General features: G+C 38.3%; 1 protein-coding gene across 1 annotated transcript in view; it reads right to left on the reverse strand.

The window, feature by feature from the left end:
- Positions 1 to 5613: 5613 nt before the first annotated feature.
- Positions 5614 to 20731, reverse strand: part of LOC139136565 (solute carrier family 2, facilitated glucose transporter member 1-like) — a 42219-nt gene continuing 27101 nt past the window's right edge. The window contains exons 7-12 of the mRNA XM_070704304.1: positions 15851 to 16038; positions 15465 to 15578; positions 8576 to 8677; positions 8094 to 8175; positions 7492 to 7619; positions 5614 to 6947 (exon numbers count right to left, since the gene is read on the reverse strand). Coding sequence (XP_070560405.1) covers positions 6786 to 6947; positions 7492 to 7619; positions 8094 to 8175; positions 8576 to 8677; positions 15465 to 15578; positions 15851 to 16038 — 776 coding nt within the window. The 3' untranslated portion in view covers positions 5614 to 6785. The remainder of the gene's footprint in view (positions 6948 to 7491; positions 7620 to 8093; positions 8176 to 8575; positions 8678 to 15464; positions 15579 to 15850; positions 16039 to 20731) is intronic.

Here is a 20731-nt window from a genome sequence, read left to right on the forward strand (position 1 = left end):
GTGTTAACAGATAGGGGTGTACCATTTGACATAAGGGGTGTCCAGTTAGCAGGTGTTAACAGATAGGGCTAGACCATTCTTACGTGTAAGGGGTGTTAGCCATTGTAAACGGATAGGAGTGTATCATTTGATATGAGGGATGTCCAGTTAGCAGCTGTTTAACAGATAGGGCTAGACCATTCTTACATGTAAGGGGTGTTAGCAATTGTAAACGGAAAGGGCTGTACCATTTGATATAAGGGGTGTCCAGTTAGCAGGTGTAAACGGATAGGGCTGTACCATGTGATATAAGGGGTGTCCAGGTAGCAGATGTTAACAGATAGGGGTGTACCATTTGACATAAGGGGTGTCCAGTTAGCAGGTGTTAACAGATAGGGCTAGACCATTCTCACATGTAAGGGGTGTTACAGGCTCGAACTTAACGGTTGCCCGCTTGCCCGGGGCAACTAAAACCTGACATCGGGCTGGTAAAAATAATTACACTTGCCCGGTCGGGCAAGTGATAGACTTTGATCAAATTTACATGTTCTGGGAATAAAAAACTCAAGAAACTTTGTGGAACAATGTTCGCTATTATCGAGTTTCAAGTAACTGAAACGGGTATCACAACCGACAAGCCGGACGTCAACATTCAGCAAGTGATATCCAGTTGTTGTCTTTCCTCCCTCAGGAAGTCTAATTCATTAACGTATTACTTGCACTTGTTTGTCGCTAGTGACTCCCAGGGGGTGTTGGTCAGTAATATCAACAGCCACTTTGCACGTGGTGACCTGACTGAGACAACGCAGACTGTAAGTCATAGCGAAGCAAAACACCCTGTTTTCATGTATATTTTTGAAATCTACGCCAGATAAAGTCACAGATTCCGGAACAGGATCTGTGTCAGTGGATACAGTACAGGTTCAACCGGCTGGCCACTCAGAAATCGACGGTGATAAAGCTAATGGCGCGATCGCAGCATCGAGTTCAGTTGAAAGTTATTGTGAAGAAGCAGAAGTGCGATATGTATATGAAAGGAAACGACAACGGAAGTTTCAAAACTTCAGGAAAAGAGATTTGCTTATGCGAATATCAATTGATGGGCCACCCCTTCAGCTATATGACCCCAATCCTGCACTAGAATATTGGTGGACGAGTGGGCAGAGATCACGAAGACCAACACTAATGGATCGTAAAAATTAACACGATTATCAATACAGATAAAACAGAACTTGCATTGATATGATGCTGTCGGCTACATTTTGAGATTGCTTGGTCTTCGTGATCTCTGCCCAAACAGACAAAAAAAATCGGGCAAGTAAGTTTGTTCATCGGGCAAGTAAAATTTCTGGAAACTTGCCCGCAGGGCAAGTAGGTAAAAAAGTTAAGTTCAAGCCCTGGATGTTAGCAATTGTAAACGGATAGGGCTGTACCATTTGATGTGAGGGATGTCCAGTTAGCAGGTGTAAACAGATAGGGCTAGACCATTCTCAGATAAAAGGGGTGTTAGCCATTGTAAATGGATAGGAGTGTATCAATTGATATGAGGGATGTCCAGTTAGCAGCTGTTTAACAGATAGGGCTAGACCAGGGTTACATGTAAGGGGTGTTAGCAATTGTAAACGGAAAGGGCTGTACCATTTGATATAAGGGGTGTCCAGTTGGCAAGTGTTAACAGATAGGGCTAGACCATTCTTAAATGTAAGGGGTATCCAGTTGGGAAGTATTAACATATAGGGCTACACCATTTTATATAAGAGGTGTCCAGTTAGCAGGTGTCAACAGACAGGCCTATACCATTCTTAAATGTAAGGAGTGTCCAGTTGGCAAGTGTGAACAGATAGGGCAAGACCATTCTTAGATGTAAGGGATGTCAAGTTGGCAAGTGTAAACAGATAAGGCTAGACCATTTAAGACCATTTGATATAAGGGATCTCCAGTTGGCAGGTGTAAACAGATAGGGCTAGACCATTCTCAGATAAAAGGGGTGTTCAGTTAGCAATTGTAAACAGGGCTAGATGTTTGATATAAGGGGTGTCCAGTTGGGAAGGGTAAACAGATAGGGCTAGACCATTCTTCATGTAAGGATTGTTCATTTGGCAAGTGTGAACAGATAGGGTGAGACAATTCGTAGATGAAAGGGGTGTTCAATTGGGAGGTGTACACAGAAAGGGCTAGACCATTCGTAGATGTAAAGGGTGTCCAGATGGCAAGTGTAAACATAGGGCTAAGTTTGAGTGAACCACTTAAATTGGAAGGTGTAGACTGATAGGGCTCTACCATTCTTAGGTGAAACGGGTGTTTGGTTGGCATGTGTAAACTGATAGGGCTATAGATGTAAGGGGTGTCCAGATTGCAGGTGTAAACATAGGGCTAAATTTGAGTAAACAACTTAAATTGGAAGGTGTAGACTGATGGGACTCTACCATTCTTAGATATAAGGAGTGTCCATTTGGCAGATGTAAACAGGTACGGCTAGACCATTCTTAAATGTAAGGGGTGTTCAGTTGGCAGGTGTAAACATAGAACTAGATTAAGGAATTTACAGTTGGCAATTGAAAATAGATAGGGCTAGACCATTCTTAAATGTTAGGGGTGTCCAGTTGGCAGGTGTGAACAGATAGGGCTACACCATTCTTAGATATAAGGTGTGTTCAGTTGGCAGATATAAACAGATAGGGCTAGACCATTTTTAGATGTAAGGGATGTCGAGTTGGCAGATGTAAACATAGCTAGACCATTCTTAGAAGTAAGGGGTGTCCAGTGTATATACTAAATATATTGTGTAAACTAAATTTGGCTAAATCACTTGAATTGGCAGGTGTAGACTGATAGGGCTAAACCACTCTTATATGAAAGGGGTGTCCAGTTGGCAGAAGTAGACAGATAGGGTTAGACCATTCTTAGGTGAAAGGGGTGTTCGGTTGGTAGGAGCAAACTGATAGGGCTAGACCATTCTTAGTTGTAAGGGTGTCCGTGACAGTCATTAAGACGCTGAATTCTTTAATTGGCAACTGATTTGTCAAAATTGCTTGAATGAAATTCATATCGGCTAAACTATGCATCACTTCTTACAGACTTATTTTTGTATTCGTATGAAGCTGAGTTCATGTAGTATCTTAGCAAATCTGAACGTATAGAGATGATTTCAGAAGTTTGAACTTTCCAAGTACAGCATAGTGTCTCAACAATATCTGTCCGTATAAGTTAGAAAAAGAAAGTTTATAAAGATTATAAATATAAACAAAATCCAGTGCATATGATACTTGAGCTGTGTGATAAGAGGGACGATTTCCATATTGAATGATAAACTTTCCCTCGTTGTCCAAGACTATAACAGCAGCTTCGGGTTATAGCATACATGTGTGATGTATTCACAACTGAGAAACAACAGACCTTGTAACATACTGGTCTATTATTAGTTTGGAGTGAAAGACAACTTTATTAGCACAAACACTGGTGAGACGGGTAACTCCCAGAATACAAATATGTCACTCAGGGCCAAATCTGATCGTAACTGGTATGGCACACTGGCCCAACCATTCCCATCATCAGGTAACAAATACTAAGCAACGGTTCGAGATGAATATATTGTTATTGTCATTTTCTGTTTGTTTCTTTGACCTGATAATTGACTAACTTTGAATCCTACTGACTATTATTCCCAATTTGATGTCATATCATGATTATCGGGGAGAATGTATGCCACACATATTACAGAAAATGCAAAATTTTGAAGGGCTGATAAAATATTGCATTTTACTACTATGACCACTCCTAAAAAAAACTGATTGGATCTTTCCTTATCTTGCCCCGTCGACACATTTTAGGTACACAGGTAAAATTCAGTGAAAATGCGTTAGTTCTGTGAAGTTTGCTTTGTTCTTTCGGAAGAAGGCTAGATCTAGAATAAAAAAAATGATGGTTTCAGACATGCCTTTTTTTCAGTTTCTTTAAGCCCTATTTTAGGAAGCAATGTTTATTCAAATTCTTCTGGCCCTTCTTTATTTATAGTCAAAAATATTTTTCCATCATTCACCCTTGTTCCCAAGATGGTGCTACAACTAGGAATAATGAATGTTATGGATGACTTGAAATTTTTCTGCCAAAAGCCTAAAAACTTTAGCAGAGCGACACATGGATACAACTATGCCTGATGTGATGCTCGTAGGTGTGAATCTACATGTGTACGTGTTTATGAAGGGGGCTCGAGTCCGGGATAGCGCTACTCATCCTTTCAAGGTTCATCCTAATTATTCATAAAAAAATCACCTTAAAGCCTGACAATGTCATCCATAAATGCATGATGTGCCATAACATTTGACCTAAATTTGTTAAGATGGCCATAATTTTCACCCAATTAACTTTTTAAGGCGTCTTGGTTTAGCCTACAAGTTGGTGCTGAAGTTGGGAGCTGAAACCCGCTGGGTAAGACCGCACGTCGAACCTATAAAAAAGAGCTTGGCCTTCAGCTAGCAGATTTCTGTCCCAACTGTACTGCTTTTCCAAGCAACGTTCTGAGCATCTGTGGTCTGCCCTGACATTGATATATTATGATTACTCAACAACAATTGGCCCAAAATGATCGTAAAAATGACCGAACCGTGACTAAGGCTGCGTTCACAAAAAATGGTCAGGCAGGGCCGGGGGGATTCGAAAATTCTGGGATTATAGAGGGGGACTTGAAAGTTTTGCTCTGCCTATAAGGGGGGACCTGAAAATATATTGGTTCCCAAAATTTTAATGTCATCCAATGGTTCTAATGTTTATGATAATAAACAAAATCTAGAACCATTTTGTCGCATTTCATGACTTTACCTCAAAAAATATAAAAAATACATGATTGCCATTGAATTTCTTAGAAAACAAAAAAAGCAGAAGCTGCAACTGTTGATAATTTTCATACTGAAACACGGAATGTTCAGTTTTTAGACAACACCTGTATATAGAAAAATTGGTATTAATTGATGTCGTGTCCAGACTGAAAGTTATTTGTCAATGATACAGGCTGTGTTGGCACAGCAAATACTGGACAGTTCAACATGTTGCAGGGAGTAGAATAAGAAAGCAGTCATACGGAAATCTGTATTTGAAATATCATAGACAATAAGCTTATAAATAAAATAAACCATTGCGCAAAGAACCTCACCCCTCCCCTACCCTAGGGGACTGACTGTAGGGGAGCAATGGGGATCTTGAACTGTTGTATAGATACAGAAGGACAGTAGGCATTATAATTTAGTGGTAGGGCATGTTTTCGCATATGCTGCAGGCCTGTGGGGTGGCAGTTACGAACAAGCGTCACTTTCCCCTCCAGATTGTAAGGTCAAGTTTAAAAATATGTAACATCAGTGTATCAGCTTAAGAAACATGTTTTGTGATGAATTTGTAAAATTGACTACATTTACCAGTTAGCTACGCCTGATGAAAGATTTTGTCTAGTATGCATCCTAGTAAAGAGTGATTCTTCCGCATGCTCAATGTTGTGTCCCCACTTGGTACGTAGAGAATATTCTCTCTCTCTCTCTCTCTCTCTCTCTCTCTCTCCATTTGCTGAATATCTAAAATTATGTATTGAATAACATCTATTAAACATTTGCATACCTTCAATTGATTAACATATTGAGAACATAATTTAATAAAACGGGGAATTTTTATTCTTTCTGGAAAAAATCATCGATAATATTGCTGAACATGAGACTGAAGATAACTGTAAGAAATCTTCACTGTTGTAAAAGTGAAGTTTTAGCGGTTCCAAACAAAGACCAGGAGGCCGGCCCTGCAGTTAACCAATCTGATTGAAATCAGATGTAAACATGTACACGTTTTCCAACCTTTGTTTGTTCTTTGATGTTCTCGAACGGCGGATAAAATGTCAGCAAAGGTGGAAACGCCGCCATCTCTACATATGATTTGAATCAGATTGACAGTCAACGAATAGCCTTCATGAATGTATATTCTCCGTAGCAAGATTTAAGGCGAGTCACACTACATACTTTCAGGCTTCACTTTGAACATTCATTTAACTATTTAATCATTGCAGGAACTTGGCCATAAAAATTAATGCACGACTATATTACTAGAAAGAAAAGAACCTTCTTTGCACCGACTAATTCATAACACTATTTGAAAGACTAGGACTCTAAAGTTACAGAATACCTAGGTGCGTTGCGTTTGTCTTATGTATCGCAGGTTTCATGGTTGTTACTCTCCGGGTAGTTAGTTGAATTTACGTGTTAATTTGTCAGATTATACGAATGAAAATAAAATACCACGTGACTAATGGGTAGCAAAGATTTGGAATCAACACATGAGTCTCAATCTAAGTATGGACGTATTTTTGGTACGTCCATAGTCTAAGTTGACAAAAAATAGTTTGTTAGCAATAAGACCAAATGTTAAAAATGTTGACTAATAGAGAGTTGTACAAAAGAGACTGGTCCTGTACAATAAAAGAACAGCACGATTCGATTTGGACTGAATATATACCAAGGTGACAATAGACGGTAATTCTGCTAACTGACTTTTCGACTTTCCAAATTAAAATAAGTTGTGCCAAAATTTGTACTCGTGTTTTCTTCAGGGGTTGTTTTCCATGGGATCGACAGCGGAATCTTTAATCCCTGAAATCTACTCTATACGCCTACATAAACTTTGAAGGTTTAGATTCCTCCGCTTATGACTCTGATTTGAGTAACGTTGTTTGCATGAAGCATATGCTATGACGATGAACAACCTCCTTCAACATCGTTGTCGATTTATGATTTCCGCTGTGATTTTTCAGCACGACGAGTGTACTGATATTATTATCTTCTGCCTAAACGTCTATGATGATTGTCGACTCGGAATGATGAGACTATCTCTTCAAATGTCTTGTTCTTGGTTTCAGGAATCATGAAGAATGAGAAGACGCAATTACAAGCCAGGAACACTGTAAAAACCAGGAAAGTGTATGCACCGATACTTGCCTTGAAGAGAAAAAAAGAAAAGATTAATCGACCCTGGCATGAATAGCCGTAACCATAACTAAATAATTCTGAATTGGATAGTTGTACAGGTTGGTGACCGACAGTACCACTTGATTATAGATTACGTTTTGTCACAATGCCCCCATCCCCGCCCGTCACTGTGGTTTTATATTGATCGACTGTCTAGTTTATTGTTAACGAATATTCATAGTTCAATATCCAGTACAAATATTACTGTATTTCGGTTGGCGTCAATTCACCATTCGGCATATATCGTTTTACAAATTGTTAGGGGAGACAAAGCGAATTCTTAGTCTGTCCGTCCTGTTCTACAATGAATTGCCATGGTTCGTAACGAGGAGCAAACTTGTCATCTGTATTTACTGGCCGTGTCTGTAACTTCGTTTTGCTAGCCACGACTTAAGTGAAATATGTACAAAGTTACACGCTGAAATCAACTAACTGATTGGTCGATTGGTTGGTTGTTTGATTTGGTTAATTGGTTGGTTGGTTGACAACCAACATATTAGATTTCTGTGTTTACCTGTATATAGGGAAAAGTAATTCCCACAACAAAGTTACACCACCAATTTACTTGAACTGAGACACTCATAGCAGAAGGGCGTGGTCCTTGGGACCAGATTTCCGGAATCAAAACATTTGGTATTGGTCCTGTTTAAAATAAATAAAAAATAGATAAACAAATAAATAATAACAAATTGAAGTTCCATTAACAGTATTTTTTATGTATTTTCTTTCTCTTATGTACAAATGATTTGATTTACTCTGAAATAATGACGACATGCTGTCTGCATGTTCAACAGGCGAACTTACAATTCTTGTGTGTGTAATGCCCTAATGTTGTTATTGACAACTGAATTTCTAATCCACACCGGAAAGCATTTGTAATCATTAATTCATAGAAGAGTAACGAAAATCTTGTCAAAGTTACCGCTATGGTCTTTTTACGAAAGAGTGGCGATGAAGCAAAGGACACATTGAATTAAGTATCCTAAACTTTCGTTGTCCTAACAATGACAATTACGGGTAAACTGTCCTTATGGTGTAATTAATCATAATGATTTATCACAGACAATTTTCTTTTTGATATGCAAACACACACTAAATGTTGTGCTGATATCTTACCTGGTCCGATGGCGAAGCATACAATGTACAGGTACACACATATCAAACTGATGTAATCCCAAGCATCTTGTGTCGTTGGATCCTAAAAAGACGAACAACAAATGTGAACGTGTAAACAGCTATGGCAAAACAGACCATGAAAGCGTAACCTATACGTCGGATTGTGTATGTTTACTTCAAGACCTATATAATTGGACTTTTGGACTGTCGCTAGATTAAAGTTCATGCATGGGGGTTGTTGTTGACTAAAAACAGTGAAACATTGTTGGTGTGATAAACTGGTAGAAAAGCATGGCACTGGGAAATAAATAACAATTTTGCTGGTGATATTAGAAATTCTTCTCCGCTATAAATTATGCTATGCATATTTTCATTTCTACTATTCAGGTATTATGTACATGTTTGGACTAGGCAAAATATTGTACGCTTTTAAGTTAAGGGTTCTTGTATTGCATGTACATTTTTATACCCCGGTCACTTACCGCTAGGTTTAAGGACAAGGTTATGAACGCTGTTGATGCAGCCATGAGAATAAGTGGATAGAGCAACAGGGGACGTCGTCCAGTCCTCTCCACAACAAAGATCTGAAATAAAATGGAAGATACAGAACGTTTATCACTGTACATTCTTATGTCTTAGTTTGGTAACTGTGTATACATCATTAATTTATTTTATCATGATCTCTCATATTTCAAAAATATGTTGTTACGTGCAGAGAAAACGAACAAAAGGGTGAACTCAGCAGTTAACGTTTAAACAAAATTTATTACGAAAATAAAACTAATTGCTAAGTCAGGGATAGAGTACAAGCTTTAAAAGTGTACAGACTACTTATCTCAGCTGGGACGGCAAAGCTCCAGTCTCAGAGTTGTAACAGTCAGTTGAATGAATGAACAGTCCTTGCAGGCTTGCAGCTGCACAAAGTCCACAGTATAAATCCAGCGTTGACAATGAAGGTCTTGAAAAGTCTTGAGAATGACTACTGCTGGAGTTTATAGTAACACACAAGAGACACGATCCCAAAGTCTGACTGGAAGCTGAGCGCGTCCCTTTTATAAAGGCATATAAGAACAATCTAGAACTTTTATTGACATGCTAATTACTGTTCTAAAATTATCTCCCTTACACAACTAATCAACTTTCCAGAACATTCAAACATGACTAATTGAATTCAAGGTTGTGAGGTCATCAAGGGCAGTGACCTTGGGAATGTTCTAGACTAATTGAACTCAGGTCATGATGAGTGTGGGGGAAATGACCTACATAACACACCCCCTCTTCAAAAAAAGAAAATTTTTCAAAGAAAAATCTTTCTTTTACAAATGTAATCTTGAAAAGGATTTAAGTACTCAAATTTTGTTTTACTCTAAAGAAAATTTCTTGAAAGTGAACAACAATAAACTCTAAATACGAGAGAGACAGTCTGCAATTAAATTGTCTCTGCCTTTGATATGTCTAATGTCAAGATTAAACTCCTGTAACATTAAACTCCATCTTAGCAATCTCTGATTTTTGCCTTTAAATTTCTGCAGAAAAACAAGAGGGTTGTGATCAATATAAACCACTATTGGCTGATTTGAAGAAGTAACATAAACTTCAAAATGCTGTAAAGCTAATATCAAAGATAAACACTCTTTTTCAATTGTAGAGTAGTTTCTCTGGGATTTGTTAAATTTGCGTGAAAAATAGCAAACAGGATGATCTACACCATGACTATCCTCTTGCAATAAACAGCACCAGCAGCCGTATCACTAGCATCCACAGCTAATTTGAATGGCAAAGTGAAATCTGGTGCAGACAACACTGGAGCACTTTGCAGTATGGCTTTAAGTGTATCAAATGCCTGTTGGCATTGCTCTGACCAAACAAACTTTACTTTCTTTTTAAGTAAGTTAGTCAAAGGCTCAGTAATTGCGGAGAAATTTGGACAGAATTTTCTGTAGTAACCAGCCATACCGAGAAAGCGCATCAGTTGTCGTTTGCAGTTTGGTATGGGAAAACTTGAAATGGCACTGATTTTGGCATCAACAGTTTTTACCTCACCCTGTCCTACAGTATGTCCGAGGTAAGTTACCCTCGCCCAACCAAACTCAGATTTGGCAAGGTTGACAGTCAACATTGCTTTACTCAGTCTCTCGAAGAACTTCCGCATGAGCTTAATGTGTTCCTCCCAGGTGTCACTATACAGGACGACGTCGTCAACGTAAGCTGCACATCCGTCTAGCCCGGATATGACGTCGTTGATCATCCGTTGGAACGTTGCCGGAGAGTTCTTCATTCCGAATGGCATCACCTTGTACTGGAACAATCCGTCTGGTGTAACAAAGGCGGATATTTCACGAGCACGATCCGTCAGAGGGACTTGCCAAAATCCCTTCAGTAGGTCAAATTTTGTCACATACTTGGCTTTTCCCACTCGGTCGATGCAGTCATCAATCCTCGGGATTGGGAAAGTGTCTGTCTTTGTTAAAGCGTTGACCTTCCTAAAGTCCGTGCACATACGATAACTGTGATCTGATTTGGGAACAAGTATGCACGGCGAACTCCAGTTACTTTTACTGGGTTCAATAAAGTCATTGTCCAGCAGGTATTTGACTTCTTCCTGGAGATATTTCGCTTTTGTTGGATTCAGTCTGTATGGATGTTGTTTTACAGGCTTACTGTCCCCAACATCAACGTCGTGATAGATGACGTTCGTCCTCGTTGGAACATCTTTAAACAGGTGTTTATATTCATGGAGCAGTTCTTTCACCTGTTGTTGTTGTTCTGGCTGGAGGTGTGCCAACTTTGTAGACTCCAGCTTCTCCAGGATTTCTGAGTTCTGAAGCTTGACCGAGCCCAGCTTTGAGTTTAGAGTATTTTCACTCAAGTCAGTTTCAGTACCACTATCTTCATAATGGTTTGAACTGACTGCACTGACAGGCTGAGTTATAGTAGGATTATCCCTATCCAAATATGGCTTAAGCATATTTATGTGACATAGCTGTTTTTGTTTTCGCCTGTCAGGTGTTATTATGATGTAATTTAAATCACTCAATTTCTTATCGATTAGATATGGCCCAAAGTAACGAGCATGGAGTGGTTTGCCAGGAATTGGAAGTAGAACAAGAACTTCTTGACCTGGTTCAAACTTCCGTTTTGAGGTGTTTTTATCGTATTTGGTTTTCATTGACTGCTGAGATGACTCAAGATTTTCTCTGGCTAATTCACATGCTTTAGAGAGTTTTGTACGAAAATCTGACACATATTGCAAAATATTCAGACAATCATCATCGTCTGATAGGAATTTCTCTTTAATGAGCTTAAGTGGGCCACGGACTGTATGTCCAAATACAAGCTCAAATGGGCTAAAACCAAGAGACTCTGAATTGACTCTCTAACAGCAAAGAGCAAAAAATGAATTCCTTCATCCCACTGCTTCTCTGTGTCAAAACAGTAGGTCCTAATCATGTTTTTCAAAGTTTGATGAAATCGCTCAAGAGCACCCTGACTTTCTGGATGGTAGGCGGATGACCTATACTGTTTAATGCCTAGCTGATCCATTACTTGTTGAAAAATACCAGACATAAAGTTGGAGCCTTGATCGGATTGGACACATTTAGGGAGGCCAAATAAAGTGAAAAATTTGACTAAAGCTTTCACTATAGTCTTTGTCTTTATATTTCTCAGTGGTATGGCTTCTGGGAACCGAGTTGATGTACACATAATTGTCAACATGTACTCATTTCCTGATCTTGTTTTTGGTAGGGGCCCAACACAGTCTATTAGTATCCTACTAAATGGTTCTTGAAATGCAGGAATTGGCTGTAAAGGGGCCTTTGGAATGGTCTGATTTGGCTTTCCTACCATTTGACATGTGTGACAAGTTTTACAGAAATGTGCTACATCCTGCCTGACATTAGGCAATAAAAGTGACTGAGAATTTTATGATAAGTTTTCCTGACTCCTATGACCAGCCCAGGGGTTTCATGGGCCAGGCGCAATATTTCAGCATGGTAGGGCTTTGGAACCACAATTTGATGTTTTATAGCCCAATCGTCATCAACCAAAACGTCTGGAGGTCTCCATTTACGCATGAGAATACCAGACTTTGTATAATAGGAAACAGAGGTATCTGAAGTTTTACCTTCATCATCTACCCTGTCAAACAAAGACAAAATATCTGGGTCTTTGTGTTGTTCTGCAATGAGATTTGATCTAGAAAATGTCTGACTTTGGTCAGCAGAAGTTTTACTGGAAGTTTCAAATCCACGAGGGATAACGGAATGATCCGTGTCAAACACCTGACTGAGAAAGGTGTCATTTAAGTCAACATCTGTGACATTATTTTTGAGAGTATTTTGATTCTCGGAAGTTTTCTTTGACATGGCTCGAGTAATAGCACATGAAGGAAATAAATCGGGTATCTCTTGTTCAATTGGCTCTGGATCCTGATCTAAAGTAGGATTATCAGTCACAAGTGGATTAGTAATGACCTTGTCCCCAGCAAGGTCGTTTCCAAGAAGAAGGTGAATCCCTTCAAAAGGCAAAAAAGGCCTAATACCTAAAGCCACAGGTCCAGAAACAAAGTCCGAAGACAAATAGACATTATGGAGAGGAACAGGAATGTAGTCATTACAATCTACCCCCTTAATAAGAACTTTAGAACCTGAAAATGACTTTCAGAAAACGGCAGGGTATCTGCCAACAAAAGAGACTGGGAAGCCCCGGTATCTCTTAAAATTTGACAGGGGTAGCGGAAGAGAAATCACTAGAAAGTGATATAAAACCATTATGAATAAATGGCTCGAAAATACCCATAATGCTATCTTGAGAAGAATTGACCTTGACCTCATTAATTGGGGATGAGAGGGGTTTAACCTCAGAAAATGTGTTGCACACATTATTAGACTCTAATTGAGTTGATGAAGAAATAAACCGGTTGGCTTAGATCCACTTTGACCACTTTGACCTTCACGTTTTCTTTTCAATTTGAAACACTCTGACATTAAATGGCCGTCTTTCTTACAATAATTACAAGAAAGTGTACCAAACTGTTTGTCAGAAGGAGATTGAGACTTGGGATCTGATGATGTGGGAGTGTTACTTGAACTCTGTAAACTGTTGTCATTTGATTTTCTACTCTCCTTTGAAAATTCTTGGATGAAAAGGAGGAGTTAAATTTACCTGCATTGTTTCTGTATGAAAAGGACTGGGATGGTTTGCTGAGAAATGAAGATTTGTGGGTCAATGAATAATCATCGGCCAAACGTGCAGCAACCTCCAATGTATCTGCCTTTTGTTCATTGATAAACGTCTTGATGTCACTCCGAATGCACCTCTTAAATTCTTCAATCAAAACAAGCTGTCGTAATTTGTCATAATTCTGACTGACCTTTTCCGAAGAGCACCAACGGTCAAACAGTTGTTCTTTTGTTCGAGCAAATTCAACATAAGTTTGATCCTTCACCTTCTCACAATCCCTAAATTTCTGACGGTAAGCTTCAGGCACCAACTCATAGCCCTTGAGAATTAATTCCTTCACAGAATCATAATCTGAAGCCTGCTCTACTGACAACTGAATGTAAATTTTCTCTGGCTTTACCCACCAAAGCACTCTGCAAAAGCATAGACCAGGACTCCTTAGGCCAATTCAGACTCTGAGCAATTTTCTCAAAATGAAGGAAATATTTATCAACATCCTTTTCTTGGAAAGGGGGAACTAACCTGAAATGCTTAGTGATGTCAAACTTGTCTGAAGGGAAGAATTTTCCTGATTGTCCAAGCTCTAAACGTCTCATTTCTAACTGTAGTCGATGTTCTTCCAATTCTCTCTCCTTTCTCTCTGTCTTTCTTCCATTTGTAATTCTTTGTCTTTCATTTGTAATTCTTTGTCTTTCATTTGTAATTTTTCCTGCCTTTCCCTTTCTTCCATTTGCAATTTTTCCTTTTCTAATTCCAATTTCTTAAGCTCCAAATCTGCCTGTATTTCTAATTCTAATTTTTTGAGTTCGAAGGAAGACTCAGGCTCATAATCTTTTAAGGCAGACTCCTCAAAATGGCCAGAATTAACTAAATGTTTTGCAATCTTGAACTGAATTTCTCGCTTGCGCATAGATCTTTTGACATCTACTTTAAGGAAATTTGCCAGTGCTATGAGGTTGTCTTTTCTGAGGGAATTAAATGTGTCCTGATCAAGGTCATCCATAAATTCGTCTGGCTTGAATTCCGCCATGATTGAATTTCGCTGAGTTCACAGTATACAGTAGTTTTGAAAAGGCTGTCAAAATGTTGTCAAACGGCTCAAAATATTCGTATCCCGGACAAGCCCCCAATTTGTTACGTGCAGAGAAAACGAACAAAAGGGTGAACTCAGCAGTTAACGTTTAAACAAAATTTATTACGAAAATAAAACTAATTGCTAAGTCAGGGATAGAGTACAAGCTTTAAAAGTGTACAGACTACTTATCTCAGCTGGGACGGCAAAGCTCCAGTCTCAGAGTTGTAACAGTCAGTTGAATGAATGAACAGTCCTTGCAGGCTTGCAGCTGCACAAAGTCCACAGTATAAATCCAGCGTTGACAATGAAGGTCTTGAAAAGTCTTGAGAATGACTACTGCTGGAGTTTATAGTAACACACAAGAGACACGATCCCAAAAGTCTGACTGGAAGCTGAGCGCGTCCCTTTTATAAAGGCATATAAGAACAATCTAGAACTTTTATTGACATGCTAATTACTGTTCTAAAATTATCTCCCTTACACAACTAATCAACTTTCCAGAACATTCCAAACATGACTAATTGAATTCAAGGTTGTGAGGTCATCAAGGGCAGTGACCTTGGGAATGTTCTAGACTAATTGAACTCAGGTCATGATGAGTGTGGGGGAAATGACCTACATAACAATGTTTGTTCACAACATTTTGTTTAATTTGTTTTGAACTTTTTCTTAAAGATAGTTCTGAAGATATGTACGAATGTTTGTTTTACGTACTTCTTGTTTTGATCAAGCGTGACGAGAAATATTTAAGTGTCGCCGAACAAACTTACAAACCGTGTGAAACCAAAACATGGAATCTGGTAGTTTCGCAATGAAAATCCATTGTGAAAAAGTTCGTCGCAATTTTATAGGGAAAACGGAGGCGCCTTAAGTCTGTTCTCCATCACGATATACAAGATTTTAAACTGTCAAACTTTGCAGTGTTTCAGTCCAATCAACAGTTGTGTAGAACTGTGCACGATTAGAATTTCGTAGTAGTCGTATGGCCCGATCGAAGTGAACGGAATTTGAACGGAACATTTGCGCTGTTGATGATCAAGGCAAAAATAATCGGAGTAAGGAGAAAACTGAGTTTACAATGACTGGAAGTAAAGAGTGGCCATTTTACTCACAGATATTATAGTTACAATGACGTTGACTACTCCACTACCAATGGTAGCATATAGGACAGCAGACACGTTGTTTGGCCATATCATGAAATAAATTTCCGTAGCATAGAAGAATATCTGAAGGAGAAAACACATACAAATGTATTAAAGGTCCAGTGATTCTTGCAATTTTTATGATTTCATTTTAAAGTTACGCCAATTGAATCAAATTAGACGAAAAAATCCTCTAAAGCAATATTTTCTTTCTCTTTGCCAAGTCAGTGATAAGGCCGTCAGTGACAATGCAAGTGATCTGTTGTCACAATACCATGCGAAATGTAGTTTACGAGGTAGAGAAGTCACATGGATTATGTAATTTGCATACAAGCAGTTTGAAATAGTTACATTACCGCATTGATTCCAGAGAATTGCTGTCCTGCATGGGCGAAAACACTTATCAGAATAGGTTTTCTGTAATTTTTATTTGTGAAAAGTCCACGAATTCCAACTTTTGGTTCTTTGCTTTCTTCCTGGTATTCTATTTGCATTTCGTGCATCTCCCAAGACACGTCATCATCGCCTCTGTATCTTCTTAAAGCTGGGCGATGAGAGTAAATAAAAGCTCTTAGTGAATTTTCAAATGATGAATCCTTTCCAAAATCATCATGTTTTTAACACCAGCCTCACTGTATGTTTAGAAACGCTGTCACTATTTCCTTTTTTAGATATGAACAGACTTGAATAAAACTATGATTTCCTGCTATCTTTGACGCAATGATGATGATCGGTTCTTCTTGACAAATGAGGAGGAGGTTAACAAACTATTCAATAATGTGAACCCCACAAAAGCATAGAATATCTCCACGCGTAATTACAATCTGTGTAAATCAACTTGCCAACATATTTTCCACCGTTTTCAATATGTGTTTAAAAGTAATTCTCTTCCTGAAATATGGAAACGGTCATGTATAATTCCAGTGCCTAAAAATCGGTTGTTTCAACTATGAATGACCTTCGTCCTGTTGCTTTGACGTCAGCACTTGATGAAAGATTGCGAGCGCATTGTTCTTACCCAGCTTAATACTTTTGTTAAATATTTTATTGATCTATATCAATTTGCGTACAGGAACAGAACAGAACAGAACAGGAGTGCTAATGATGCAATTTTATTGGTTCTTCACAATATCTATTCTTTGGTTTCTCAAGTGCAATCAATACCATTCAGCCACATCTTTTAGTTCAGAAATTACTGAGAATGAAGGTCCCCCATAAACATGATCGCCTAAATCTTTAATTATAGACAGAAATTGCTCTCGGTACAAAAGACATTTTGTAACGCTTTGTATTTGTTCGTGGTATTCTCAGTCGTCTACTCCTGTCGATACGTTCATTGTCAAAGTCACTGTACAAAGGATGAGTCGTGTCAGATAATATCTGTTTCACTTTATCAGTAAGGCGTCTGTTATACAGATCTTGAATGGGTGCCTGGTTTTCCCCTATACTGGCCTTCTTAACTGCTCTTGTCATGGCCAGCCTGAGAAATCACATCACCCCAACAGACGATACTAAAAGACAGAATACTCAAAACTGAAGCATTGTAAAACATGGAAAGGAGTTTTCGATTAACATCAAACAAAGATAGTAAGTGCGACTATTAGCTTTCTTTATGACAAAATCCATGTTATCACAAAACTTCAGTTTGTCATCTAATCTTGTACCAAGATATGTATATGTACTTTTTCTCTCAACCTTGGCCCCGTCTATTAAAATGGGGTCAGGTTTTTTCGCATTTCTTCTAAACGCAATGTGCATTTCCTTGGTCTTCTTTACATTAAGATGCGGGTAATTTTCTTTACATACTGTACAAAGCGACCAATTTCATCAATATACTGAGAATGATTGTCCTGGTTAATTTTGCCTACCAAACTTGTGTCATCTGCAAACTTGACAAGCGGACAGGTCTCAGTGCAACTACGTCAGTCTGCCGTGTATAAAGTAAAAAGAAATGGGGCTGGAACAGTACCTTGGGGTGCACCTGTGTGTAACCTGTTTGTTAGATAATTCAGAATTTTTTCATAAAAACTAAGGTTCATGCACATGACCATACGCGGTACGCACATCTTTTCAACATGCATAAATGTAAATATGTGCATGCTTTTATGTCTACTTGTCTGTCTTTCTTTCTGTCTGTATTTTTTGTGCTATGTTTCTATGTGGTTTTCATTTGTAGTGACTTGCTTCTGTTTTATTTATGTGGCGAGCAATCCACAATTTCCCAACGAGGATTAATAAAGATAATGATAATAAAATATCATCGTCGATAAGGTACCTCCGCCTGGATAAACTATTGATCTTTGTGGTGATGACGCGATTACAGTTATTTATTGATATGTTGGCATAGGGAAGCTTAGCAAGTAATATGGTTGTTGTTGTTATTGTTGTTTGTTCGTAAAATTGAAGAGCACTAAATCATTACTGTTGTTGTTGTTGTTCAATATTATCATATTGATATCGCTGCAAATACAGCGGAACACATCGATTAGTGTAAGCACCAGGCAGATATTTACAAGTCTTATCAGAACATTTTAATCTACTTCGAATCTGGACACGCTCCGGCGGTTGAATGCTTCCATAGACGTCTGAATGAACTTATCGCGCGGTCCCTAAACATACAAGAACAAACGGATCTGCACACACACATGGACTTATAATTTATTGCATTTTTTCGTAATTTGAGTCAAATTGGTCAAAGTATGATGGTTGTGTGATGGTGGAGTGGTAATGATTGGTTGTATTAGTGATGGTATTAATGGTGATAGTATTGGTGGTGGTAGTTTGTGGTATTTGTGATGGAGGCATTGGTGGTTGTGTGGTGACAGTGGTGCTCTATTCTGATCTCCCTGAGTGAAGAAAAAGACGGCCAACTTCTTTTCATTTCATAGGATTTAAAAAGGCATCTTAAATTGATGAACGGGAAAGTCAGGTAATTGTTTAAAAACACAGACGTGGCGATTTTTACGTTTTATTCTAGTCTGGCCAAAAATAATCTCATATATTTGGGGAAAATTATCACGTCAGTATCACGCTTCTTTGATTTTCAGCTTCAGATATTTTGAATTCAAGACACCGATTAAGAGAAGTATTTTTATCTGGCGAAGAATTGCTATGAAAAGCAACAGAATACCAAAAATCTCGATTTATCATAGGATATAGACCTATGCAAGTCTCCTTTGAGCGCAAACCAAGCGTACTCAAAGCAATAACTAATGCCGTGGTTGTCGATAGCTTGAATTATTTTTGCAGCTTATCGAAGTCATCTTTCTAAACATATAAGCTCAAGCTTAAGAGCTGTTTCAGGTAGTGTCCAAATCTGTAAGCATGAAAAGCTACAGGAATACATGTTTCTCCCTAAGGGACTACATATTTTACACTATAAATAATCACAATCACACCAATCCATAATCCTAAAACCCTAGGTCAAATTTCATAATACAAAAGCTATAAACATAGACACACAACAGCACAGAACAGACAGTAACGCACTGGTACACACAACAAAGTCAAAATCATGAAAGAAAGATATATGGACCTCTGGCCAAAAGACCAAGAAGTGGTGTCACGTGTTTCGAAAATAGTAAGCGCATCCTGCCCAACATGTTGCACCCGCCATTAATCTGTAAATCAAATAGGTAGTGGACACCAACTAAGGTCCAATGTCGCTAATGCCATCAGTGATCATTCGTCGTAGAGAGATGTCGTATTTATCTACCACTTTGCGATACCTGCCAAAAAAGCGTTTAATGTAGAGACAAGTCTTGCTCTGGTTTAACCTTGATTTAACAGTTTGTAAGAGAGATGGCTATGTCTCTCTACAAAATCACCATATGAACTGCATGCTCTTGCATATCAAATAAGCTGAGGAATGTATACCCCATAAGCTGGTGAGAGTGGAATATTACTGATGAGGTGTGGGAAATTGATGATACTAAAGTTGAAATCATCCAGCCTAGTACAAAGGTGACCATTAGAGTCAAAGTCAAGGAAAATATCCAGATATGAAGGAGAAGAGGCAGTTTCTGTAGTTTCTTTAATCTCAAATTCTGGAGGATAAATCGATCATAACGAGATAGTCACTGACTTTGGAGTCGTGCAATGAAATAACATCGTCTATGTATCTAAATGTAAGGTTGAAAGTTCTAGCTACAGAGACCTTTTTCTGTTTGATTAAGTTCTGGATAAATTCCGCCTCGTATTAGTACAGAAATAAGTCAGCAAGCATAATTTATAGTACCAGTAGGAATTCCTATACACTGTTGAAAAACGTGTCCTTCAAATTCAACAAATATGTCGATGAGGAAATCAAGCATATTGATAATGTCTCTCTCGGTATAAAGCACCTTAGCATTAGTAGTATTCTTGCGTGTTACTTCAAGACTTTGGAAACTCCAGCAGTATTAATTTCAAGACTTTTCAAGACCTTCACTGCCACGCTGGATTTATACTGTGGACTTTGTGCAACTTTAAGCCTGCAAGCCAAAGACTGTTCATTTATCCGACTGACTGATACAACTCTGAGACTGGAGCTTTGCCGTCCCAGCTGAGATAAGTAGCCTGCACACTTTTACAGTTTGTATTCTATCCCTTGACTTAGCGATTAGTTTTATTTTTCGTTATAAATTTAGTTTTATACGGAAACTACTGAGTTCACCTTTTGTTCGTTTCCTTCACGTAACAAAATTTTTGACAAAATGTGTAGAATTATACCCTAATACAACATATTTGTTACGACATGAACCGTTTTTGTAGAAAAATGCTTGGTTGATGATGTTTTTCAAGCGTTCTTTCAATTCATCATGTGGTATTGTGGTATACAATGTAGAAAAATCGAAAGATTTTTTTTGAGATAGCTCTTGATTTCAAATTACCCAAGAGTTCCTTGAATTTTTTAGTATCCACATTTGATTTATACCAGAAAAGACAACATCACAGTGTGCCTAAAGTCCCCGTTTTACGGTACAAAGAACAGAAGTCAGTATCTTTGATAACTCTGTTGTTCAACATTTTGAAGATCCTGCGATAAACCTAGCTTTGTATGGTGTTTTATGGAGTTTTGGTAACCAGTATAAACTTGGCAACTTTGTGGTCATCCTTCGTTGTTATTTTAAAAGCATCCATGAAAGACTTTTGGTTTGCCAAAATTTCAGTTTTGTTGAACATTGACTGTCTGTAAGTGGAGTTGGTGGAGGTCTTAGTTACACCAAGTTCGACCATAAGACATTCAAAATAATACT

This window comes from Ptychodera flava, chromosome 7, assembly GCF_041260155.1.
Source record: "Ptychodera flava strain L36383 chromosome 7, AS_Pfla_20210202, whole genome shotgun sequence".
Classification (NCBI taxonomy): domain Eukaryota; kingdom Metazoa; phylum Hemichordata; class Enteropneusta; family Ptychoderidae; genus Ptychodera; species Ptychodera flava.